The sequence below is a fragment of the Bidens hawaiensis genome, unplaced genomic scaffold (assembly GCF_021521415.1).
Source record: "Bidens hawaiensis isolate Kalapana, Puna unplaced genomic scaffold, B.hawaiensis_p1.1 tig00036355_1, whole genome shotgun sequence".
Taxonomy (NCBI): Eukaryota; Viridiplantae; Streptophyta; class Magnoliopsida; order Asterales; family Asteraceae; genus Bidens; species Bidens hawaiensis.
This window is the reverse complement of record NW_027496341.1, coordinates 100,619-127,135: the sequence shown is the minus strand read 5'-3', so window position 1 is coordinate 127,135 and position 26,517 is coordinate 100,619. Positions and strand designations below refer to the sequence as shown.

General features: G+C 36.2%; 3 protein-coding genes and 2 pseudogenes across 3 annotated transcripts; 2 read left to right on the top strand and 3 right to left on the bottom strand.

The window, feature by feature from the left end:
- The first annotated feature begins 549 nt into the window (after window positions 1–549).
- LOC143588398 (uncharacterized) lies at window positions 550–5,613 on the top strand. The gene is made up of 7 exons (XM_077069413.1): window positions 550–703; window positions 2,241–2,323; window positions 2,423–2,528; window positions 2,611–2,796; window positions 3,209–3,616; window positions 4,461–4,544; window positions 5,318–5,613. The coding sequence occupies exons 2-7, from the start codon at window positions 2,276–2,278 to the stop codon at window positions 5,356–5,358; spliced, it is 873 nt and encodes a 290-aa protein (XP_076925528.1). The 5' UTR covers window positions 550–703; window positions 2,241–2,275; the 3' UTR covers window positions 5,359–5,613.
- Window positions 5,614–8,946: 3,333 nt separating this feature from the next.
- On the top strand, window positions 8,947–10,487 carry LOC143588404 (uncharacterized protein At5g39865-like). Its single transcript, XM_077069417.1, has one exon. The coding sequence runs from the start codon at window positions 9,293–9,295 to the stop codon at window positions 10,325–10,327; it is 1,035 nt and encodes a 344-aa protein (XP_076925532.1). The 5' UTR covers window positions 8,947–9,292; the 3' UTR covers window positions 10,328–10,487.
- Window positions 10,488–11,375: 888 nt separating this feature from the next.
- LOC143588403 (UPF0481 protein At3g47200-like) lies at window positions 11,376–13,245 on the bottom strand. Its single transcript, XM_077069416.1, has one exon. It carries the CDS (start codon window positions 12,922–12,924, stop codon window positions 11,524–11,526), a length of 1,401 nt encoding a protein of 466 aa, XP_076925531.1. The 5' UTR covers window positions 12,925–13,245; the 3' UTR covers window positions 11,376–11,523.
- Window positions 13,246–14,114: 869 nt separating this feature from the next.
- LOC143588408 (UPF0481 protein At3g47200-like) lies at window positions 14,115–15,513 on the bottom strand (annotated as a pseudogene).
- Window positions 15,514–19,158: 3,645 nt separating this feature from the next.
- Window positions 19,159–25,846, bottom strand: LOC143588407 (UPF0481 protein At3g47200-like; annotated as a pseudogene).
- Window positions 25,847–26,517: the final 671 nt, after the last annotated feature.

The following is a 26,517-nucleotide window of genomic DNA, read 5'->3' as shown; positions in this document are numbered from 1 at the left end:
TTTCTTCTCAAAATATAAAAAAGAAATTAAAAAAAATGTCTATAAATTAATTAACAAACAGTAAACGAGCCGAGCCAAAGCTTGTGAAAACAACTCGCGAGCCGAGCTCGAGCTTTAGAAAAGACCTTGAAACAAGCCAAGCTCGAGCTCGAACCCTCATAAGTTAAATCAAGCCTAGCTCGAGCAGTGGTGAAGCTTGGACGAGTTTGTAGAGGGGGCGAGACTCAAAATGTATTTTAAAAAAATTCATAAACGAGGAGGGGGCGGGTTCAAAATTTCAGTCAAAACGGGTAAATTTACACTACATATAGAAATTTCCGGGCAAAAGCAGGTAAATTTACACTAGTGCACAAAAAAACAGGAGGCGGCGTAGTTCAGCTCAGCTCAGCTCAGCTCAGCTCGTTTCGTTTACATCCCTAGTGTTACAACTTACAAGACTAAAATGAAAAGAATATGTTGTAATTAGGAAAAACATGAGAGTAAGCAATAAGCAAAGGACTGGTTTTATAAAATTAAAACAGTCAATGATCATCATATATTATTACTGTCAACCGATTCGCCAAATCAAACCAACCGTAAAACCCTCTTAATTAATAATAATATATTTATCGCACAACTTGTTCAATTCGATTTACAAAGGCTTAATTGGATAAGATCACAGCAACGAATATCAAATTCAACTGTATATAGTCACTCTATTGAGGTAATTTAATCGATTTGATGCTTAAATTTGAACGGATTTGATGCTTTTTGTATTGTATTGTATTGATCGCATGCAAATGATAAGTGCAACGCTGTTTGTTATTGTTATTGATTTGAGTGATGTGATCGCTGTAGGAGTTTAGTTTGTGTTGAATTGTTGTGGTTGATGTTGAAACCCTAGAACTTGATGTTTTAGTTTTAAGTATTCGGTTTACGTGTTCGTGCTCTGGTACGGTTATAAGTTATCGGTTTGTGTAGAGTTTGATCTTTTGAATTACGGTGGCGGTGTAATTAGATGCTTATAGTTTCATGTTTTTTGATTTGTGTGAGATTGATATGAAATTAGGTGGAAGTTTGATATGATAAGTATCAAACTAACACGCTGTTAGGATCTCGGATATGCAAAACACACACACACACACAATCAAACTGCACAAACCGGTTTGGTCAACAAAACTTAAAACCAGTTTATGATCGGTTTCGGTTAGGGTTGAAACCGGTTTCTTGACCTGGTTACGATCGGTTTTGGTTCGGTTTTGACTGGTTTTTGCCCGGTTTTGTTTCGGTTAACCGGTTTGGAACTGGTTTTGGTGGAGAAAATTGCGAACCGGTTCCCAGCCCACGGTTTCAATCGGTTCCAACCGGTTTTTACATAGCCAGTTTCAAACCGGTTCGTTTTTGGTTTGATTTTTGGGTCGGTAGGGTTAACCGGTTTATTTGCCCACCTCTAGTTCGGTCTAAGCTGCCCTACGTCCATGGGCTGGAATTTATTGTTATGGAAGTCGTTAGACGGTGCGAGGCCAATTGACTAGGAAGCTATGAGTGATTGGCCTAAGCGGAGAGTATTTAGACATGTCATAAGTTTACTAATATATATAACAAAATACATGAATATCAATATAAATCAAAAGGATACATGTTCAAATACTAAAGTATTTTAAAAAGTTTATATTCATTTTTTAATATTATAGACGTAGTAATCATTTAATCCTCGTCTTCCAAGGTATCTCCTTGAAAAAAAAAAGCGAAAACTAAATAAGACTCGGTGAAAAATATCGAAAATCGGACTTGACCGGGTTGTCCGAATTGGATTGATTAGCTCCGAGTTTGACCGATTTAATGTTAACCGATTTGAAGAAAATCGTCTCGGGACCCTACCGAGTACTCGCCACCTAGACCGATTTTTAGACTAGTGTAGGGTTTTTTGCTTAAGGAACAAGAAAACACAATAGATAGTGCCAGCTCAAAGACTTCTCATCTCTTCAATCTTCATTAAGTCTAAACATGTTTTCAACATAACCAGACCCAAACCGAGCCGGCTAGCCCAAGCCTCCACAAACCAAACACACATTTCACACCAAAACTTGATATGATTTTGTGACTTCCTCAACATGTTATCATCAACAGCATCACTCGATCTGAATTTTTAAGCAAATTGTGGGAGTACTTGAAACAATTGCATTGAACTTGTCATCATTGACTTGTTTTAAGTTTCAAGATTTGTATACTAATGAAATTGGTTTAAATGTTATTTTCAGATAAAGTTGTTATCAGTTGTCGGTTTTGAAGAAAGATGTCTAATGGAGAGGTTAAAAAGGTTTCACCACAAGATTTACAACTGGTGTGCTTTCATTATGTGTTCATTATATTACTTATACGTGTTATTTGTTACTTGTTAGTAGTTAACTGAGTTTAATTATTTTATAATGTTTTTATTCAGGTACAAAATCTTATAGAAAGGTGTCTTCAGCTTTATATGAGTCAAAAGGAAGTTGTTAGTACTCTACTACATCAAGCGAAAATAGAACCTAGTTTTACTGAACTTGGTACTATATACACAAAAAATTATAATGTTAATATATAATTGAATTTAATAATTTGATAGTGTAACATTTTTATTATTTTCAGTCTGGCAGAAGCTTGAAGAAGAAAATCAAGATTTTTTCAAAGGTTATCATTTGAGATTGATTTTGAAGGATCAAATATTGAAATTTAATAAGTTGCTTCAAACACAAGCCGAGCTGATGAGTCAGATAGCCTCTGCCTCGTCAGCAGCTTCAGCTTCTATTCTGAATGGATCTCATGCTCCTCTAAGTAAGTGAACCGTCATTGTTAGGTGGCCTGTAAACGAATCAAGCTTTCAGTGAACCGTTTGCCAGGAAGTTTGTTTAAAACGAACGGACATGAATGAACAAGATCACGTTCATTTTCTTAACAAACGAACACAAACACGTTCATTTTGTTAATGAAAAAGAAAACCTTGTTTGTTTAATTGTTTGTGTTTGATCAATTCAGTTAAAGTGAAATGAACGAACACAAACATGCTCCAGTCGTGAACCAGCTGTTTATATTGTTAACGAACACGAACACAATCATTTTGGTAACAAACGAACACGAACCAAAAATAACCTCGTTCGTTTAAATGTTCGTTTTCGATTGTTTGTTCATTTAGACACATAATTTGCAATTAATTGTTCATAAGTTTATAATTTTCTTTTTATTACAGTGCATCAAATTCAAAACTCTTCGTGCTATACACTAGATAACAACACACAACCTATGAAGCTTGAAAACATGCACAAATCAGCTGCTGCCAAATTGCCAGGTGGACTCCACCCGTGCATGCAGATAGATGATGTGGCACCAAACATGCTAATGAATCAGAATTCAAATATGGGAATTATGCATGGAATGAATAATGAAGGGATTATTAAATCCGAATCTGGTTATGTAGAAGACCCCTCTTTTATGTTCAATCCTGCAAATAATGTAAATTTTATTGCTCAAGAATCGAACGTGAAGCCCGTTAACGAAGCGGTTGTAGATCCCAATGCATCATCATTTGGCTTTTTGGGCCAGATTCCAAGAAACTTTAGCCTGTCGGATTTAACAGCCGATTTCTCAGTTAGTTCAGGTTCGTTTTTGAGTTTTTAAAAGCCATTCGGTTTTGGTTTGAGTTCAGTTTTAACATTTGGGCTAAAAATTTTCGGGCCGAAAAAAGTTAGCCCCTTAATTATGAATTTGGGGCCCAAGTTTTTTGTAAAATAAATTAATAATTGATTGATTATTATACATTATGAGTAATTATTTGGGTTAAATTATTTATTAAGTTATTATAAATGAATTAACATTCAAAATAATGATATGAAAATCCATTAATTCTGTTCGCTTTTAGTTACATGCAAAACCTAAACCAAACTGAAATTCAGTTTTTACGAAAACATAAAACCAAACCGTCAATTATATTGGGTTTGGATTTTCGTTTACGCGTTGGTTTTACCCTTTGGGCTTTAAATTTTTGGGCCGAAAAAAATTGGCCCAAAGTAATGAATTTGGGACCAAGTATTTTTGTATATTAATGATTAATTGATTGTTATACATCTGGGCTAAGTTTTTATGTTAAGTTATCTATTTAGTTATAATTTAATTAACTTTCAAAATGAAAAATAACAATCATTTAATTCGTTTTTTCAGTTTTAGTTGCATGCATAACCGTAATCAAACCGAAAATTCGGTTTCTACGAAAACATAAAACCAAACCATCGGTTATTATTTTGGGTTTGGTTTTTTAGGATACATGTTGGTTACTTGGTTCCATTTTGCTTCGAAACCCGTTTTTGGCCCGAACTCATTTTGCTTAGAACCCGTTTTTACTTGAACCCATTCTGACCCGAATCCGCCCGGTTTTCCGGGTGTAGTTTTAACCAGGTACCTGGCTGACACAGACCCATTATTGATTAATATTCATTTTGTTTCAGATATATTGGACAACTATTCCAGGTCACCTTATTTGGCAGCAGATACAGACTTTTTGAATATTCATGGTAATGGAGACATTCAAGGTATGATTTTTTAACTCAAAACTTGATTTTTTTTAAATAAATAAAAAATAATTGAGTGGCTATTAAGAAAATGGGATATTTAAAAAAGTAGCTTAAATGGAAAAAAAAATGAATGAGTCAAACGGGTCAAAAGTCACCAAAGGGTGTTTAACATGCATACAACCTCGTAAAACATTCAACATTGATTTGTTTTTTAAGACATTAATTATTTATACAACACAAGAAAAGAAAACATCAAAAGTTGTTTTTCAGTCGGTCTAAGTTCACTCGTTTTCAGTTATTTGTATGCAAAATTTATTTAAGTTTCTTTTTCAAGTAACATACATTATTTTTAGGGTTGTAAAGGAACCGAATTCGGTGGGAAGTTCGTTTATGTTCATTTATTTAATCAATGAACGAGCATAAATAAGGCGTTCAATTAATTAAATGAAAGAGCATGAATAAGGAATTCCGTTCGATTATTTTAATGAACATGAACACATGCCGCGTATGTTCATTCGTGTACGTGAACATTCGTTTATGTTCTTACGTGAATGTTCATTCATGTTTGTAAATTTATGTTTGGTCATTAAAGGTTTTTATTTCATTATAACTTTTTAGTTAGTTATGACAAGTATATTCACACAAGTATGTGACATACTTAACTTTACGCCCGTTTGACAATCCTAAATTTCTTGATATATTTATTATCAGGAATCATGAAAAAATTATTAAATATGTGCATTTTTATAAAATAACCAATCTGACCTGACCCGACTGCTTTTGTATTGCAGGTCGACATTCAACCCTTGTACACCGAGCTTTTGGTAAATAATTCCTGCAGATGAACTATAGAATAACGATACAATGATGGATGGTTGTTTAGATTGCAATCTTTTTTAAGCTTGTTTGTTTATATAGTTTGGTGATTTGCTATTTCTAGGATTTTTGTTTAATTTTATTTTGGGTTTGGTATAAATTCTAGATGTGAATGATTATTGATTAGGTATGAAATTGGTTTGGGGTTTTTCTTTTTCTTGATTTTCTTGTATTATAACAAAATGTGCCATAAATAGTGTGTATTTATCTTCATTTAAGAGCAGTTATAGTTGTTGATCCTAAAATCATCACTAAGAATGTTTAAAAGCATTATTAAATTTAGTAGTTGCTGTCTTCTTAACAATGAACAGTAAAACGACTAGTAAATATTTTCTTTCTTTTTATTTGTTGGTTTATTGAATCCAAATCACTTGTTTTTTGTTAATTGTAAATTCGAACACTCGAATTGAAGCATTATTTCGTCGTTTTGGAGCACCGTTTCAAACTAAGTTTACATCAATCAGCTCATATTCTTCCGATCTAAAACCCTAAAATGTTAGTTTGAAATTCGGAAAAAGATATCATTTTTAACGTGAGATCATTGAGAGACGACTTTTTTAATTTGGAACCGCCAGTGGTGATAAAATGAATATGAATTATTATTGATAAATAGTATTCAATATGAAATTCAATAAACCAACCATAAATATTTTATTAACCAACCAATCATATATCTCGAACTCGAAGCTAAACAGTTGACTAACGGCCTTTAGATTTGCTTAACGGTTGACTAACAGTTGACTCACAGCATTCCCTCCATATTTAACCTTCAAATCTATAACCAACACACTCTCATCAATGGCTGCCACCGTCCTCCGCCACGTCACCACCGCCGAGAACCACCTCCTCACCTCCACCAAATTCTGGCCACTCCTCTCCACCGCCGCCGTCGCCGCCGCCGCCGCCCTCTCATCCTTCCACACCACCAACTTCACTAACTCCACGTCCATCATAATAATAATAATATTAATAATAATCTTCCACTTAATAATCTTCTTCTCAAACCCTAACACCCTAAAACACCAATTCGCCCCATTCTTTCCCGGGTCCGCTATCCAATGGGCGATCCGGATCACGGCAATGAGAATCGGGTACATGCTCCATTTCGTCCTGGACCGGTCCGAAACCGGTTTGGTATTCGTGATTTGTGTTTGGATTGACGCGATTGCGATCGGTAGGATTATAAGGCCGGAGATTGATCGGTGGATTGTGAATTCGGTGTTTATGGCGGTTGTTAGTCGGAGCATTGATCTGTACGGGTTCTCGGGTCAGTACTTGCTGGTTATGTTGTTCGGTTTTACGGTGAATTATGTCATGGTTCGTTTGGAGGGATATGAGAGTGATGAAGTTAAGGAGAAAGACGAATGAAATTATAGGTACGCCTGTAAACAAACCGAATGTTAATGAACCGTTCGGCGGTTCAATAAACGAAGTAACATGAACGATAAATTTTGTTTATTTATTTAGTTAAATGAACGAGTAGTAACACATGTTTTTTTCGTTCGTTTATTTACGTCCATTTATATTTAGAGGGATATGAGAGTGATGAAGGAGAAAGCTTAATAATTTGTAATTTTTTAGTTTTGAATCTGTGTTTATGGATTCTTGTAATCACAAGTCATAACAAACAATCTTTGACTCGTTGATTTGTTTAGGTTGGATATTGATATTCCAGTCTTGTACATGTTGTAAAACCATAACACAAGGCCTAATAAATGTCAGGTAATTACCCGTCAAGTATTGGATATACCTACAGATACCGTGTATACATGGTAGTTTGTTAAAATTGACTCATGATTTTTTTAATTACTTTTCTCTATAAAATATGAAACATTACATACAATAAATGTTAATTTAAAATTATTATAATTTTTATATAGTTTTATGTACATATATTTCACGGCATACATAATACAACTAATATAATTGAATACATGTTCAATATATATATATATATATATATATATATATATATAAATTTCCGTATAACGAATCTATTTAAATGAAACATTAATTGACAAGGGTTAATAGAAAATAAAAAGATAAAAAGTTTTTGGATGTGTAATTCGGGTATATAGTTTGGTCAACAAGTATGTAGTGTTGGGTTGTTAGTTTGCGTTTTGAGTATACTTGTGTGGGATGTTTCAGTTTGCGCCAGGTTTGCCATCCCTAAACTCCTTGAACATTTACATGTGTTATTTGGATGAATAGTTTAATCCGATCCAATTAAGATTGATGTTGGTTAGTATGACTAGTAATATTGTAATATGTTGAAGGTGGTGATTAAATTGTGTTTTGATGGTAGGTAGAAAAAGTTATTGCTAATGGTAAAAGAAGTATCCCAAAATGACCATCACACACTAGAAAGATGACATGATTTAAGAATGGTTGGTAGTTGGTTATAAAGTATTTTGAAAATCAGAATGTATTGGTTAGTTCACTCAATAAAATACAAATAGTTGTTTAGCGACTTGTTTTACGTGCTAATAGACCGGACACAAATGAATTAGTCACTTTGAGCGAACAAAACAACATCAGTGAAATGGATGACTCCTCTTTTGGTTGAAAGAAATGTTTTCAAGGCTATACTCGTCATTTTAACTCGTAAACTGTTAAAACTACCGATTCAACAATCAATTCGGTTCAAAATCTCGACACGTATGTTCTGCCATCAGTTTTTAAATCGACACTTCCCTTTTTGAAAGAGAATCAAATAAACTTTAGGAGAAAAAAATAAATAAGTTGATTTTAGAAGACAAAAAACAAAAGGAAATACAAAAAAAACAACTTTTTGAGACATTAATTTAGACATGAAGAAGCATATACATGTGAAGCTGGCATGAAAGGGATTGGTCTTTCTTTTTGCTCAAAGTGTTGAAAAGGTTGTCATTGGGGGTCCAAGGTTTCAAATGTTTTCTTTAACTTTGAATTAATTTGTTATTTACCTATATGTAATTTACCACAAATTCTATGTGTGTTTCTTGTTTACAAGTGGGCATGCAAATTGTACAAGCATTTAATGTAAGAGTTTGGAAATCACGTTATACTCCCTACAATTTAGTTAAATTTACCATGTAACGTCTAAATTGTTTTTAGTGTTTTTTTATGTATTACTTTCATAATATGAAGTTTTATAAAATCCTGAATATACCATACGATATGCTTATTTTTATCAATATTTCGATATAATTTTTGTATAAAACGTAGTGCACGTGAAAATATACAAGTCTTAATTGGATAGACGATCATGACATTAAAGCGTTTTTAGTTTTACTTTATTTCCTTTTTTACGCTTGTTTTTTTTCCGTTACGACCTGATATATTTGGGGGAGGTGCTTCACGCTTATGTTCCTAATCACTCTTTTTCTATGCTTAACGTTTTGGTTTTCTAACCAAATAAACATCATTTTAAATAAAAAAAAATTATATGTTAACTTAATGATTGTTTTGGAGTTAAATTCTAATCTCTTAACGAACATAATCAATAACGACCGAATTCCTTTCATCACAGGTTACTATTAAAAGAAACGTACACATTAACCAACATTTAGTTAAAAAGGAAAAAAAAACTAACACCTTTGAAAGACTAGACGAAATTAATAACATATGTCATATCAAATGTGTATATAAGTGGGACAATTCCATTATTTTTAATCAATCAATTACTTATCCCAACTAACATATGTCATCTCTCATTAAATTCCCACACTCTGTTTCCTCTGTTCTTCATCATCTTCATCCTTCAATCTCTCAATTCTCAAACCACCACAGCTTCAATCCCAAAATCAACCTCAAATTCATCAAATCAACAACCAATTCATCACAATTTACAACCCCATCATCTTCAATTTAACCAATTCCAACCAATTTTACTCAATTTCACTCAAGTAATGGGGTACTCTGTTTCTCGGTCTTCGCCGCCATTCGAATTCACCACCACCATCACTACCACCGTAAACCCACCTTCCAATTCATCCAATTCATCACCTACATTACACAATTGTTGCTCACCATTCTCAGATCACTATTACAACTCCTCTGCTGCTCAAACCCCTGTTTCAAGAACCATGTCTATGCCCACACCCTTACTCCACCACCCGCCCGTCCGTAAAGGCGATTCGAATCACTTCGTATCGCTTACTTCCACCACTTATGGATCCTTAATCACCACAACCATTACCACCACCACCGCAGCCACCGACAGCTTCAAAACCATGCAAGAATCCCCTGTTTCATCGCCCGATAGCGTAATTAATACTTGGGAGCTAATGGAAGGATTAGATGATGAGTTTGATGTGATTAATGGAATAGTAATGGAGAATTCAGAAGTTAAGCCATTATGGAAGCATTTATATGAAGAGGGTTTGTTTTCGAAAACGAGTTCTAATTTGAGTTATAGGTATAATAAAGAGTTGATAACTCGTGTAGATGATGAAATCGTTGAGTCGAAAGGGGATTGTTGGTTATCGGGTTGCGAAGATAGAGTTGTTTTGTATTATACAAGTTTGAGAGGAATTAGAAAGACTTATGAAGAATGTTGTGAAATTCGGTTAATATTAAAGGGTTTTCGTGTGTTTGTTGATGAACGCGATATATCTATGGATTCGAGTTACAAATATGAGTTGCAAAGGGTGTTTGAAGGTAGAGTGTTTACTCTTCCACAAGTGTTTATAAGGGGGAAACATATTGGTGGTGCGGATGAGATTAAACGACTTCATGAAGAAGGAAAATTGGTTTGTTATATGAAGGGGTTTCGTGAAATCGATCATGGGTTTGTTTGTGATTGTTGCGGGGATGTAAGATTTGTGCCGTGCCCGAATTGTAATGGAAGTAGGAAGGTGTTTGAGGAAGATGAAGGGCGGTCGGTTAGATGCCCACATTGCAATGAAAATGGGTTGATCAGGTGTGTAAGTTGTTGTTCTTGACTGGTTACATGAACACGAGTATATAAATATTTGATTTAATACACTAATTGTTTTATGTTGATAGCTTTGTTACGAGTGAGATTATACTAGGACACGTTTGTTTGCTTTGTTTTGTTATACTAATTGTTTTAGGGTTATGATTTCAACTATGGTGATTATGATGGTGGTATAGTGGTGCAATTGGTATTTGATTTCTTGAAATTTGTTGATCTTCAAGTAATAAGAAGATGATGTTTTTTTTGACCATTTTGTTTTCTTGTTGTATGCATCTATCCAAGATTCCTTAAAAGTTTAGAGTTGCATTCTCTTTTGTCAAAAGTAAACTTTATGTGATTAAGAGAATCTTCTGCTAGTACATGATAAAACTGTCTGCCTTTATGTGTGCATGATGTATGATAATGTGTTTGTTTGTGAAGTTCCCATCTATTTTTATTATCTCAATATGTGTTTGTTGCAAGAAGTGTAGAACCATACTTATGGCACTAGTCATTGTGTGTAGTGTGCAACAAAATGTGATGCGCGACAAGAAAAATAGTGCGCATGGCGCGTCATGTAACAATGTATAATTGATTTATATTAACGTGACAAAGATTTAGATGAATCGATATTTATAGTTTTAATTTTTATCATACATTACCATGTAGATGGAATACCCTTCTACGTAAAACGAGTTGGTTTCAACATTATTTTCCTCTTTAACAAGTTTTTTGTTTGTTTCTACACGTCTCATTTTAATGTCCACAGGGTGATCAATCCTTAACTTATCGAGAAACAACTAAAACTTAGTTGTAAATAAAACGGGTTACGTTTAATGATATATATAGAACCCGGTTGCGTACTAACAAATGATTGTTGTGGGGAGGTAAGGCTTCTTACATTAAGAAGGAAATACTACATTTTTGTGGTAGTGAGTAGAATTTTAGAGGTGCATTATAAGTTAATAGTTATAGTTAAGAAAAAATTCAATAAAATAAGAACATAATTAGAAACCATCATAGGATAATAACATAATTTCACTATTTCACAATCATGGATACACACACATATAGCACACCCTTTTTCTTTTCTCATAGTAACAACATAATTGACCTCATGGTTGCACTTATTTAAGAAAAGAACCAAGCATAAATATATAGGACTTGCAACACTCAAATCAAACACAACACACCAAAAGATACAATATAACTCATGGACTTTTACAAGTGAGGGTTTTTCTTCAGCATCATGCAGAGATCGTCACATTCGCCTTTGGGACTCCAACGAGTGTAGTAAGTTTGAGCACCACTAAGAAAAAGAGCTATCAAAGCTCCAAGAAGTGCAAAAATTGCCCATGGGCTTTTGAAATATTCATTCTTCAGTTCAGAGAAAAGTGTGTTACTCCAACTTTCATAATGCTCTTGTATCTTGAACTTGGTTTCTAAATATGTCCAATTATTTGGAACTAAATCAATGGCTATTTCATTGAACAATTTCGCGACTTCTTCATCGCTGCCTAAAGAAGTTTCAAGCACCCACGCTTTTCTAAGAATCTTAACGTCCTCAGGGCGATCAATCAGAGAATCAAGAAGACATACGTACGATGTAACCCATGCATGATCAACCGAGTTCAAGCACATTTCATAAGCCATCATGTTAAACAACATATGCTTGGTGGAATCATCCACCGTTATTCGAGGGAGTTTTACATGCGCTGAAAACCTCAACCAGCCTTTAGAAAACTCAACGCTTGACAAAGACAGGCTGCCGCTTGGCTTAAACTGAATCCCCACATCCACAAGCTCGTTAACGTTGCGAAAATTAAGCATGAAGTTATTTCGAAAAGCTGATCGATGCTTGGGAGCTTTGGAGTATTCGGTAAGACCACGATGAAGGACTTCGAGAAGATGATTACCAGATTCGAACTTTGGTTTCTTTGGGTACCGGATATGTGAGATTATTGATGTTAACCAATTTCTTTTTGGCCACCAATGCTTCACAAAACTGCTAGTATAGAAAAACAATGAAATCGAATTTTGTTTATCCAAATCCAACAATTTAGCCACCTCTATTAGAACTTTGTATGGAATTTGGTTTTCCAACAAGAACAAATCTTGATGAACAAAGACAATCTGGTGGTTGCTTAGCCCTCCACAATCTTCAGGGTTGCCCAAATAAACGAATTGAATGTAATACAAAATAAAACAAACATCCAACAACATCATCTTAGTGAACTCCTTATTGCAAAACATTGTTGTCGAGTCTTCTTCATAATAGCTTCTTAAATCTTGCACCATTTGTGGCTCACCAAGCTTATTGTACAACCTTCTTAGGGTCTCCTTGTTTTCAAGGAGCTTCATTGCGAAAACAGGCTTGAGTTTCTCTACCGACTGGAGTTTCGGTTTCCCAAAATGGTATGGACCAATGGAAACAACCTTTGGAACATAGTATTTCTCGTAGTCGTCTTTCTCTCTCACCATTATTGGAACTCTGGGGATTTTCACGTCTGATGATGGTGAAGAAGTGGCAGTGGCATTGATACAAGAGGCAGCTATCGAGTCAATAATCGAGTCATTAGTGACCTCGATGCGGCCTTGGGTTTGGTCTTGTTGCGCCAACATTAATTTTTGGATTTCAGGGTTTAGGATTGGTGGTTAGTAATGGATCATAATTAGTAGGTGCTAAGTTTTTGTATTGGTACAAGAATGTTATATATACATGTGTTCATGTGTGTCTCTAATACCTCCTAGAGAATCTTGAAACTTTATTACTTTAACCTTGTCTGAAGGTAAGAATCATGATAAGACGCATAAGTTAGCACCAATCAGTTTGGAATATTATAATGGATCAAATTCTTAACTTAATGTTTATATAAAGTTACTCCCATGAGTTTCACATTACTTAAAAAAGTGGAATTAGCTCATTATCACAAACTTGTCTGATATATATGTTACGTATTTTACCTAAGGTATTTCTTATTAAATTATATTTTTGAATCATTATTTACGTACTTCGAAACAAATAAACTGCATTTCCATCTTTTTATGGAATTATAAAATCTTGAAAATGAAAAAAATAAAATTAACTTTATTTCTAGGTGACTAAAAAGACATTAGATCTTAGCCATAGTGTGTCACGTATTTATGTTGAATTCCTCACTTGTTACTAATATAGTATTTTTGTTAGCCATAGTATGTGCCGAACTCATTACTAACTAGCACGTCCTTCCCGGATGGTTTTCCCAATCCGGCTCGGTCCTCCCCCACTACTTTCGTCGGCCCATCTCCTGTCACACGTTCAGCCCAACCGTCCACTTCATCAGCTAGCCCACCTCCCGTCACACCTCAGTCAAAGTCTTCATGTCGGAAACCACTCCGTGCCTCCGCCATAGCCCATGACTACTTCCATTTAATTGATGAGTACTAATTTGATTACTGAGTTCCAATTGCCAACTATATGAGTCAAATACATTCATCTTATTATCTTGGTGTGTAAATGTGTATCTCTGTAGGAAATGGTTCCTACAAAGCAAATGAAAGTGATGCGAGATTTCTAGAAACCATTTCAACCAATGGATATGACTCTGCATGCACACACAATATAAATCACAAACTAATCTCTTTATTTATTTCAAACAATCATAGTTACACATACACATAAAACATATATACTTGACCTGGTTGCATTCTCAGAACACAACTACTATCTTATTTAAGGGGAAAAAAACAAACATATATAGTGATACTTGACAATCAAACACGACACACCGGAATTAAAGATACAATAACAACTTTAACGACTCACTCGCTGCTTATAAGTGATGGTTCTTCTTCAAAAACACGCAAAGATCATCGCATCGCCTTTGGGACTCCAAACAGTGAAGTAAGTTTGAACAGCACTAAGAAAAAGAGAGATCACTCCAAAAAGTGAAAAAAAAATGCACATGGGTTGGTGACACATTCATGATTGAGTTGGGACATTAGTGTGTCATTCCAATTTTCATAATGCTTTTGTATCTTGTACTTAGCGCCAGAATATGCTAAGTTATTTGGTACTAAATCAGTGCGTATTTCATTAAACAATTCCGCAACTTCTTTATCGCTTCGTAACGAGTTTTGTAGCACCCCAGCTTTTCTAAGAACCTTAACGTCCTCTTGGTCTTCAATAAGAGAATGAAGAAAACATACGTAGGATGTAACCCATGCACCACGTGCTTCAGTACTTGAGCGTTTTTCGTAGGCTATCAAGTTTAACAACATAAGCTTAGTGGAATCATCCACTGTTATTGAAGGGAGTTCTACATTCGCTGTGAACCACCACCGGCCCTTATAAAACTTGACATAACACATAGCGTCACTTGGCCTGAAACGGATCCCTACATCCACAAGCTCCCTAACATTGCCAAAAGTGCTCTGGTCTTTTGGACCCAAATTATCCATGGGATCAAGTGGCATACTATGGGTAAGAGAACAAAGAAGAAGATGGAGAAGATGATTTGGTTCGTTTTTTGTCACTAACTTTATTACGTGTTCCTCATGATAGCGTCTTCGACCAATTCGGATATAAAGTATTGCTTCCCACCACTTCCTTTCCGGTTTTCTTGATGCCAGAATAATATTCTCATAGATGAATTTAATCATTTCCAACCAATTGAATTCTGTTAACTTCTTCATCCCTTCCATTAGAACTTTGAAAGGAATTTGGTTTTCCAACAAGAACAAATCTTCTTGAATAAAGACAATCTGGTGGTCGTCTAGCCCTTCCCAATCTTCACGTTTCCTGCGAAAAATGCATTTAATGTAATACAAGATAAAACAACAATCCAGCAACATCATCTTAGCCAAGTCCATATCGCTAAACTTGGTTGTCGGGTTATCTTCGTAATAGCTTCTTAAATCACGCACCATATCTGGTTCACAAAGCTTAGTGTGCAAACTTTCTAGGATCTCCTTGTTGTTTTCAACGAGCTTCATTGCGAAAACAGGCTTTAGTTTCTCGACCGACTCAAATTTCGGATTCCCATAATGGTATGGACCGATGGAGACAACCTTCGGAACAAAGTATTTCTCATAGTCGTGTGTCTCTCTCGTCATGGGAGGAATTTTGGAGATTCGTGCGGTTGCTAACCGTGGGGAAGCGTCAGTGACCGAGTTAGTAATCGAGTCAATGACCTCATTGCGGCCTTGGGTTTGATCTTGTTGCATTGGCATTTTTCGATTTCAGGGTTAGAATTGTGATTATGGGGATCATATGCAGGTGATCGGTTATGGTTATGATTTTAGTTTCGATACAAGGATATATGATATTATGCTTGTCTACAAATGAAGTAAAGTAAAGAATCATAGTACAATACATAAGTTACTCCTGTCAATTTGGAATATTTTAATGGATAATATACCTAACTTATATGTATATATAAAGTTACTCTTACGAGTTTCACATGACTTAAAAAAGGAAGGTATGTTTTTTATCTTCACTTGCAAATCATCATCTATATATACTATTAAAACAATAGAGTTTAATTCAACATGACATCTTTCTATTGGTATATTCTTAACATTTTCATGTATATCTAGCACTTCTCTAATTTTCATATGAATAAAATAATTCTAAACTAAATTAAAATACTATACAATCAATTCTATTAAATGATTATTAATTTCTATTAATTAATTTATATTATTATGCATTCATTAATTATAACGTAAGTATTTTAGTTTAATTGACATTGGTAAACATTATTTTAATATATATGCTTAATTACCTGAATTGTCTATTAAATCAAATATTCGGAGATTCAAAATATGGTACAACATAATAAAATATATTGTATATCTTAAACTAAAAATCTTATATTTCTCTTTGTCTATTATTATCTTATATTATATAGGAATGTTATTACTGTTATATTATCTCGTCTTTAGTAAACATCATTTTAATAAACAAATATAGTTTTCTTATATTGTAAATCTTAAAAAAGTAATTTAGTTGTTTTACCTGAGTTGTTTAAAATTTCTTACCAATAAAATGATTATCAACTTTTGTAACCGTTGTTTCAATTGTAACCCTAATTTTTTTATCCCTTTCCCTCCATCTAAATTTATTTATGCATTTGTGAAATCGTATTGATATAAATAAATTATCGATAATGAGCTTTTCTATATCGAAATCACGAATATAAGTTCTATGACAATTCAATTTTGGAACATAACTACTTTTTTCTATTGTCTTCATTAGTGCTATTTTTATCATTCAAAAGTATATATATATATATATATATATATATATATATATGTTTAAGTTCAGGAGAGAAATAAAGTTATTGCGAAAAGTGCGAGAAATCATTTCAACTAATCAAAAATTTTCTTCTATTTTTTTCTTTTAATTAAATCTAGGGGCATTATGGTAAGAATTAAAAATATTATATTTGGTAACTATTAAATGTTTGAAATTATCATATTTTAAAGTTATTATATTTGGAATATTTTTAATCGTATACAACATTCTCGTATCTTTAATTTTTTATATTTTTAATTAAATTAAAAAAACACCAAGAGTGTTTTTATATCCCCATCCTAATTCAAATCTTCAAAGTAATAAATAAAAACCATAAGCATTCTACTTTTTGTTCCTACACAACAATCTATCTATTCTAATAAATAACTACATATTTTTGTCACTTGTCACTCTCATAGCTCTCTTCCTTTTTTTTCAACATTTCAATATTGATCCTTATATTCTAAGTCATTTTTATATATGAATTGAAGTTTATTTTTCTTGAATGAAAATCCTATTTGATTCATTCATTAACATTAATGGTGAAAGATAATAAAATAAGAAAATATCAAAATTAAAGTTACAGATCTATTAGAATAAAATTTTAAAATCATAGGTAATTAAAATCAAGGTAAACTATAACTTGTTTTTAAACTGGGATTTAAGCAGCAATTCATAATTTTTTATATAAGATTTGTTTCAGATTTGGATTTAAAATTTTCTCATATGTATTTGAACTCAGGAAAATGTGTATTTTCTTTATTTTCTCCAACCATTTTATATAAATATTACAAACATGAAGAATACATTTTATATATATCTCGGTGTTTAGCATTAATCATTGAAGTTGAATATTATAATTACAATCCATATGAAAAAACGATTTACTATATGAACTATCTATCATTTATTTATATGTCTTTTTTATGTAGTATAAAAGGTTAGCAATAAGAATACCAATATTTAGTTTTCAATATTTTCTTTTATAACTCAAGACAAAAATGCTCCAGAAACATATATTTTATAACTTGATTTATACTTTTTTTATACATTCAAATATATTAAATTTAATACACATTATAAGACAAGTTACTTAACTAAAAGCATTGAAATTTTTAAACAAAAAAAATTTGTTTCAATCCCTTTCCACTATTTTCGCTTTCCAAAAATTATTTAGGATATGAAAACCTAGAATACCGTTTTCATCGGTTATTCATTCAAATCATTTCAATTATATTACTTAGTAATTTTAATTTTAGAAAAAAATACAATGATTTGAGGTTATGTTCGTGTTACCTGTTGGGTAGTACATAATTAAAATATCTATTATAGTTTATATTCAAAATAATAAAGCTATACACAAATTGTTTTAAAAAAAAAGAATTTACTGTTATTTGAACATGGCTTTAAGGTTAGTATGTCTTTGTCATTTTCCATTCATATGAAATGAAACAAATCATTTTGTTATATTTAAATTTTGGGTTTTATATGTTTCCTGATTATACAGTTGTTAATTTTAATATATAAAATTAATTAAAATTTGTCATATGCAGAATATTAATAACTACAAATAATTTATCATGATCAATCAATTTCAGATTCTAATGATGATTATATAATTAAAGTTAAGGTAATCTGCTTTTTGGGATAATCATGTTTTTTTATAAACATGAGCAAATGATCACAAATGACATCATATATATTAATTGATCAAAAGGTATGTTATTTTATGTGTATGGATATTTTTTTGTTAGTTTCATGGATATATAATATAATTTATCTAGAGTAGCGGTATGTACTTGAATAACATTATTTGTCACACAGACAACTATAAATGGTCTAAAGATTTTGATTTTTGATAAACAATGTATACCAACTAATACAATCACAAATGTAGTGTACAAGGACGAAGTAGTGCCAACGTTTATTTTTTTGTTTGTCCCATTACAAATGTCCACTTTCAAAATTATTAGTCAATTTCCAAATTTATCCTTATACACACATAATTAAAATTAATAACCAATATTGATGGACCCAATTTCTAAGGGCATTTTTGTCATTTGGTAAGCAAAAAAAGTAATCATTCAATCTACCTTAAACTTTGTGTTTTTCAAACCTTAATACTACTAATGGGACGGAGTGACTACTTATATGTAACACATTTGTGTTATCTTAGTTATGTAATTTTTGTAATTTTCATATAAATTGTAATTGTATTAACAGTATATGATCATTTTGTTAACTGTAATTCACTAAATGGCTAAAGTTTAAAGTTTTTATTAATTACACGTGTAATACACGTGCCTCAATCTAGTTTATAGATACTACACAACAATTTGTCAATAATAGCTGCGTGATTTAGAAACAATCCTGAAATAATAAAATACTTCCGATCATAATAAAATACATATATATACAGCACACTTTTGTTTCATAGTAGCAGCATAGTTGACCTAATGGTTACACCATGTACTAATATGATCTTATTTAAGAATAAACCAAGCACAATAGGACTTGCAACACTCAAATCAAACACAACACACCAACAGATACAATAGAAACCATCAACTCGTAGACGCTTATAAGTGATGATTCATCTTTAGAAACATGCAAAGATCGTCGCATGTGCTTTTGGACTCCATGCGGTGTAATAAGTCTGAACAGCACTAAGAAAAAGAGCTATCAAAGCTCCAACAAGTGCAAGAATTGCCCAAGGGCTCTTGAGATATTCCGTCTTAAGTTCGTATATAACTGTGTTCCTCCAACTTTTACAATGCACTTGTGTCTTTCTTTTAGCTTCCGAATATGCATTATTATTTGGAACCAAGTCAATGGCTAGTTCTCTGAACAATTTTACCACTTCCTTATCACTCCCTAATGAGTTTTCGAGCACCTCAACTTTTCGAAGATGCTTAACGTCATCAGGGTGATCAATCAGAGAATCAAGAAGATATACGTACGAGGCAATCCATGCATCATTTAAGCGCGAGAACATTTCATAGGCTGTCAAGTTTAATAACATAGGTTTGGTGCAACTATTGACAGTTATTGGAGGAAGATCTAGAGTCGCTGAAAACCACCACCGACGTTCAGCGAACTTAATGTGAGCCAAAGACATGGTGTCACTTGGCCCAAAATCAATCCCTGCATTCACAAGGTCAGTAACATTGTACATGTCAATTTTTTTTGGAACAGTTGAATTAATATTTGTGGGAGTGGGATCTTGGGGTATTTTGGTAAGATTCTTATGAAGAAGATTGAGAAGATGATCGGGTGATTCATCTAACCCGGTGTCCGTTCTTGACATTGATGATTTCCCATCATTCAGAAAACAATTAAGTAGTGATTCTAACCATTTTATTTTCGGCTTCACGGGTGCCAAAATGGTGCCTTCGATGAATTGTTTAAACTTATAGAAAAGTTTGTCTCCCATCAAGCTCATCACCTCCGCTAGAACTTTGAAAGGAATTTGGTTTTCCAACAAGAACAAATTTTGATGAACAAAGACAATCTCGTGTCTTTTTAACTCTGTACAATCTTCAGGCTCGTCGCCAAAAATGTATTTAGCGTAATACAAAATAAAACAAGAATCCAACACCATCATCTTAGTGAATTCCATATCACTAAACTTTCTTGTTGAGTCTTCTTCATAAAAGCTTCTTAAATCTCGTAGCATACTTGGTTCACCAAGCTTATTGTACAAAGCTTTAATGGTCTCCTTGTTGTCTTTAAGGAGCTTCATTGTGAAACCAGGCTTGAGTTTCTCGACCGGCTTGAGTCTTGGATTCCCAGAATGGTATGGACCGATGGAGACAACCTTCAGAACATAGTATTTCTTGCAGTCGTGTCTCTCTTTCAACATCTCCGTGACTCTAGGGATTCGTGCGGTTGAAATCGGTTGGGGAGTGAAGAAACACTAAGTGACCCGGGGCAGGTTACGGGTAACCTGGGGGTTAAATAGATGTTTCCCACGAGGGGTTAGATCCGGCAAAGATGGTTCTTCTGATAACCTGCAAAACAGACACCGTGAGCTCGTCACTGAGAAGGGGGGGGGGGTTCCTCCTTGTGACCACCCTCCGGCGTGAGAATCAGACTAGATTGCTCTTGAATATAAATGTATATATTAAGAGATTGCTAGAGCAGATATCAGGTATAAGATATATAATACAAGATAGTATATGATGAGATGAGATGATCATACCATTGGGGTATTTATAGCCGAAGGTAGGTTTCCAAGGAGGTATAGCCGGCCTAATACTCTGCCAACTGTGGCCTACGCACGTGCCCTGCTGGTGGTTGGTAGGTAGGTAGCGGCTGATAGTGACCAGGCCTGCTGTGCACTGTTCCTTTTCCACCAACTACAGGCTAAGCACGTGGTATGGCAGGAGTTGGTGAGTAGGTGGCGGCTAATAGTGACAGTGCAATAGCGTGCTGCCTGCCATACTGCTGTCAGTGAGCTGTCGTATCTTTGGTCAGATCTTTTGTCCATACCTCGTCAGGTACAGTACAAAAGATCCTCCATTATCGTACGGACTGGCTCCTTTGGGCGGGAGTTTTCCCCCTCCCGCCTTTGTGCGGGAATGTTCCCGGCTTACTCATTCCTTCAGGTGACTACTGAATTATTATGAGAGTTAAGCCTTATGCGTGTAGCCTTGCTGCGCGGGTGGCCTTCCCTGATGGCTGGTATCCGTAACTGCGGGAACAGGCGGAGTACTTGGAAACCATTGGGAGGCATTTCCTGCGGGACCAGCTAGCGTACCGCATGTGAGGACGTCACATCTCTGAGCGTGGTGGGTCCTGCGGGTCCGGTTGGTCTCGGCGCAGACGTCCCTAAAGTTAAGTCTTGCGGGTTCAACCGCGCAGACGTCCGTTAAGGAGTCTTGCGGGTTCAACTGCGCAGACGTCCCTTTTCAAGGTAAGTCTTGCGGGTCCAACCGGCCTCTGCTGGGACCTACCTCTTCAAGTCCCCCCAGTCCAATGTTCTTCTCATGAATGTTTAATAAAGTGAGGTGAACTTTTGGACTTAAGCAAGGGGTTTTGAAAAGGGTTTAGTTTTTAGGTTTTCCGCGGGGAGTCTTCCCGCGGGTTTCCCAATGTCACGCAGAATTTCCCACTGTTCTGCTTGATCTTTGGGATGATGCGGATAGGTCTGTGACCTCCTCGCAAGTCAGGAGCGTTGAGAACCTCTTGTGTAGATTCTCCATGAGGTTTTGGTAGTTTTGAACATAGTGATCAATTATGTTATAACCAACAATTCCATCCTGAAGCTTCAAACAATCTAGTTCTCGACGTTCCCGCTATGCGGGGATGTTATTCCCGTTTCCGCAAGCATGGCCCAGAAGATCCTTCTTGGTTTCAATTCCCTGCGGAGTGCTAGGTATGTGAAGGGTTTTGCCTTGACACTGTACCCGCACTCGTCTTATAGTTACTTTACTTCCAAGGTATCCCTGGCGTCAATTCCTTGCAGGTGCTAGGTATGTGAAGGGTTTTGCCTTAACACTGTACCCGCACCCGTCTTATAGTTGCCGAGGTATTCCTGGCTTCAATTACCTGCGGGTGCTAAGTATGTGAAGGGTTTTGCCTTAACACTGTACCCGCACCCGTCTTATAGTTACTTGGTTGCCGAGGTATTCTTGACTTCAATTCCCTGCGGGTGCTAAGTATGTGAAGGGTTTTGCCTTAACACTGTACCCGCACCCGTCTTATAGTTGGGTATTCCTGGCTTCAATTCCCTGCGGGTGCTAAGTATGTGAAGGGTTTTGCCTTAACACTGTACCCGCACCCGTCTTATAGTTACTTGGTTGCCGAGGTAAGGGGTATTTTCCCGCTTACTTTTGAATCTTTGGGACTTGCGTTACAAACGTTACATGACTTGCGTATGCATTTTGTAGTTTATTCTAGCAATTTTCCCAATGTTTTGAATAAGTTAACCGTTCAACGCGCGGTTGTCAATAGGTTCGGGTTCCTCTCATGATTTGTGCGGTTAGAACCTGCATTTTCATTTAGTGGGATGACCGAAGTTTAACTATGACTGACCTGCGTGAAGGTTTTTTTTTTTTTTTTTTTTTTGGGTTTATGCGGGTTTTGCCGCCTTCCCCACGCAACGACTTTTTACGTAATGCGGTGAATACCGGCATCAGTGTTGAATAAACCGTTCGACGCACGGTTGTTAATAGGTTAGTGCAGTTTCCTCTATCATGATTCGTGCGGATAGACCGGCACTTTCATTTAGTAGGATAACTTTACCTTTAACTGACCTGCGTGAAGGTTTGCCAATTTTTGGGTTTATGCGGGTTTTGCCGCCTTCCCCACGCAACGACTTTCACACTTATGTATGCGGTGAATACCGGCATATCCGTGTGGAAAGTTCATAAGTATAAATGTAAAATCATCAGCGTCGATGTTCTAAGGAGAATCATTTCCATTGGAAGTGGCTCTGGGCCTTTTCTTTACAAATTTGGAATTGATCTACATGCACTGTGTAATTGAGCTCCCTTCCATGTTGGGATAGGAGTGCCATCGAGCCGCTATACACCTGGTTCGGGATCTCGTTGTTTACGCAGTATGTAGTCTCCAACATTGAAGCTGCAATTTTATTCGTGTTTTTCCCAGCTGGGGTTCTACACGCATCAGCCTGCTCAGCGTTCATTGCGCCACGAGGTGCGCGAGCGTCCCATCTCTGACAAATGCTTCCACCATGTCCTTTACGTCTATGCATTCTTCAGTGTTGTGGCCTTTTGTTCTGTGAAAATCACAGTATTTGCTCCGATCAGCATTGTGACGATGTCGGATAATTGGAGCCTTTGGCCATGGGAGCTCCTCAGTGGCGAATATCTCGGTGACGCTTTTGGTGAGTGGCGTCCATCTGGAATTTTGGTTTGACTGTACGTTATCCCTTCCGCCCAACCGAAGTTGCAAGCCGGATGAGGTGTCGAAGTTTACCCTTGACTGCCAAATGCCTAGCTTCCGCTTTTTGTTTAGTCGGGCGGTAAGGACATTGTCTTCTCTTGTTTTCTGGGTGTAGAGGTTTGTGCTCTGTGGAAGATCTCTACCCAGTTGCTTCTCCGTTTCCGCAAAGCGTTTTGCTGCTGTCATGATGGCATCCCATGTGGATGGCATGCCATCTTTACCCGTTAAGGTGCGGATGAGCTCTGGGTCGTTCGCGCCCTAGATGAAAGCAGCGCGAACAAGATCTTCGCTGATATTACCCAGACTTAGCTTCTTTGAATTGAAGCGAGTGATGAAGTCTGGCAAAGATTCATCTTCCTCTTGAATGCATTTGAGGATTGTCCATTGCTCTTCGGTATACTTTCTTTGTTGGCTGAAGTGTTGGCTAAACTTCTGCTGGAAGTCTGCCCAGTCGTAGATGTGGTTGACCGGTAGACGATCGAACCACGCTCTAGCTGGCCCAACAAGCGTCATTTGGAACATGTAACACCACGTGGGTTCCGTCCAATTGCTGACGGTTGCCCCCGCTATGAATCTGTTCAAATGATCGTCTGGATCAGATATACCATCATATGTGCCTATGTTGGACATTTGTTTGGCAATTTTTGGGGCAATTGCTTCCGCAATGTCCCTTGCAAATTTGGACATTCCCGCATTTGCAACAGTTGGTCTAAATGTTTTGGAGAAGTCTCGTGGGCTTCCACCTGTGTCTTTTGGTTTGAAAGCTTCCCCAAAACGCCTTCTCGGTTGGGAGTCAGTTTCTTTACACTTCCCTTTCGCCTTATGACGAGGGTTTGCGTCTCTATCGGATTCCTCCGAATCATCGTCCAAGTATTCTTCGAATTCGTCAGCCTGTTGGACGGAACGCAAGCGTTCGTCAGCCTGTTGGACGGAACGCAAGCGTTCGTCCAACTCAGCTTGGAATTCCTTCTGACGTGCCTCCGCCCATGCCTTAACTTCATCGAGTGTCTGGCGGGGAAGCCTTGTTCGTTTCTCTAACTGGGTATCGGTGAATCCCAGTGAGCGATTATTTACTGCACTTGCCCCAGCTTGGGTAAGTGGGGTAGTGTTCGTAAAATTTACTTCACTTGCCCCGGCTTGGGTAACCGGGGTAGTGTTTGTAAAGACTGTGTAGCCGGTATTTCCCCCAGTAGCTGGGGTTGTGGTTACCGGAGTTTCTTTAACCATCTTTCCAGAAGTTTGAAAAAACTGTAAAAAAATGAAGTTCTAGCTTTTATGCACGGATGGTGCTAATGAAGAAACACTAACCTACCCCTAGCAGATTACGGGTAACCTGGGGGTTAGATGGATGTTTCCCACGAGGGGTTAGATCCGGCAAAGATGGTTCTTCTGATAACCTGCAAAACAGACACCGTGAGCTCGTCACTGAGAAGGGGGGGGGTTCCTCCTTGTGACCACCCTCCGGCGTGAGAATCAGACTAGATTGCTCTTGAATATAAATGTATATATTAAGAGATTGCTAGAGCAGATATCAGGTATAAGATATATAATACAAGATAGTATATGATGAGATGAGATGATCATACCATTGGGGTATTTATAGCCGAAGGTAGGTTTCCAAGGAGGTATAGCCGGCCTAATACTCTGCCAACTGTGGCCTACGCACGTGCCCTGCTGGTGGTTGGTAGGTAGGTAGCGGCTGATAGTGACCAGGCCTGCTGTGCACTGTTCCTTTTCCACCAACTACAGGCTAAGCACGTGGTATGGCAGGAGTTGGTGAGTAGGTGGCGGCTAATAGTGACAGTGCAATAGCGTGCTGCCTGCCATACTGCTGTCAATGAGCTGTCGTATCTTTGGTCAGATCTTTTGTCCATACCTCGTCAGGTACAGTACAAAAGATCCTCCATTATCGTACGGACTGGCTCCTTTGGGCGGGAGTTTTCCCCCTCCCGCCTTTGTGCGGGAATGTTCCCGGCTTGCTCATTCCTTCAGGTGACTACTGAATTATTATGAGAGTTAAGCCTTATGCGTGTAGCCTTGCTGCGCGGGTGGCCTTCCCTGATGGCTGGTATCCGTAACTGCGGGAACAGGCGGAGTACTTGGAAACCATTGGGAGGCATTTCCTGCGGGACCAGCTAGCGTACCGCATGTGAGGACGTCACATCTCTGAGCGTGGTGGGTCCTGCGGGTCCGGTTGGTCTCGGCGCAGACGTCCCTAAAGTTAAGTCTTGCGGGTTCAACCGCGCAGACGTCCGTTAAGGAGTCTTGCGGGTTCAACTGCGCAGACGTCCATTTTCAAGGTAAGTCTTGCGGGTCCAACCGGCCTCTGCTGGGACCTACCTCTTCAGGGAGTGACATTGACAATATTGGGTTTGAATATCAAGTCAATATGATTGTCAAGAGTGTTGTCTTCATTGACTGGGGTCCGGTTTTCCCTTGACACAAACATTTTTGGATTTTAAGGCTTAGGATTGATGATTATGGGATCATGAACTAGTTCTCGATTATGGCATTGGTACAAGGATGATACATATATAGGGACTTAGTAAAGAATCTGAAAATTTAGTACTTTAGCCTTGTCTACAAATGAAGTTAAGAATACTATAATAATGGATATAAAGTTAAGAATATTCCTAACTTAAATAAATATAAAGTTATACCCCCACATGTTTTACATGACAAAAACTACGGTATTTGATTTTTATCTTTTGAAATCGATGTTTACATATTTTTAGTATACATAAATAAAACTAAACTTATCTTTTTTTATGTGAGTTATTTTTTTTAAATTAATTAGCGGGACGAATGAAACTAAAATTAATAGTAAAAATAAATTCATTAATTAATAATCAAGTTTTATAATTGTTAATTGTTTACAACATCAAGAACTCGAATTGCATTGACTGATCTTGGAGTCAAAAAATAGAAGCCGCTAGCCTTTTTAGATTGTAAAATCAAGTCGTTTGAAAAATTACATTGATTGATATTTGAGTCACAAAATTATTACACATAAACCCATTGAACTCAGC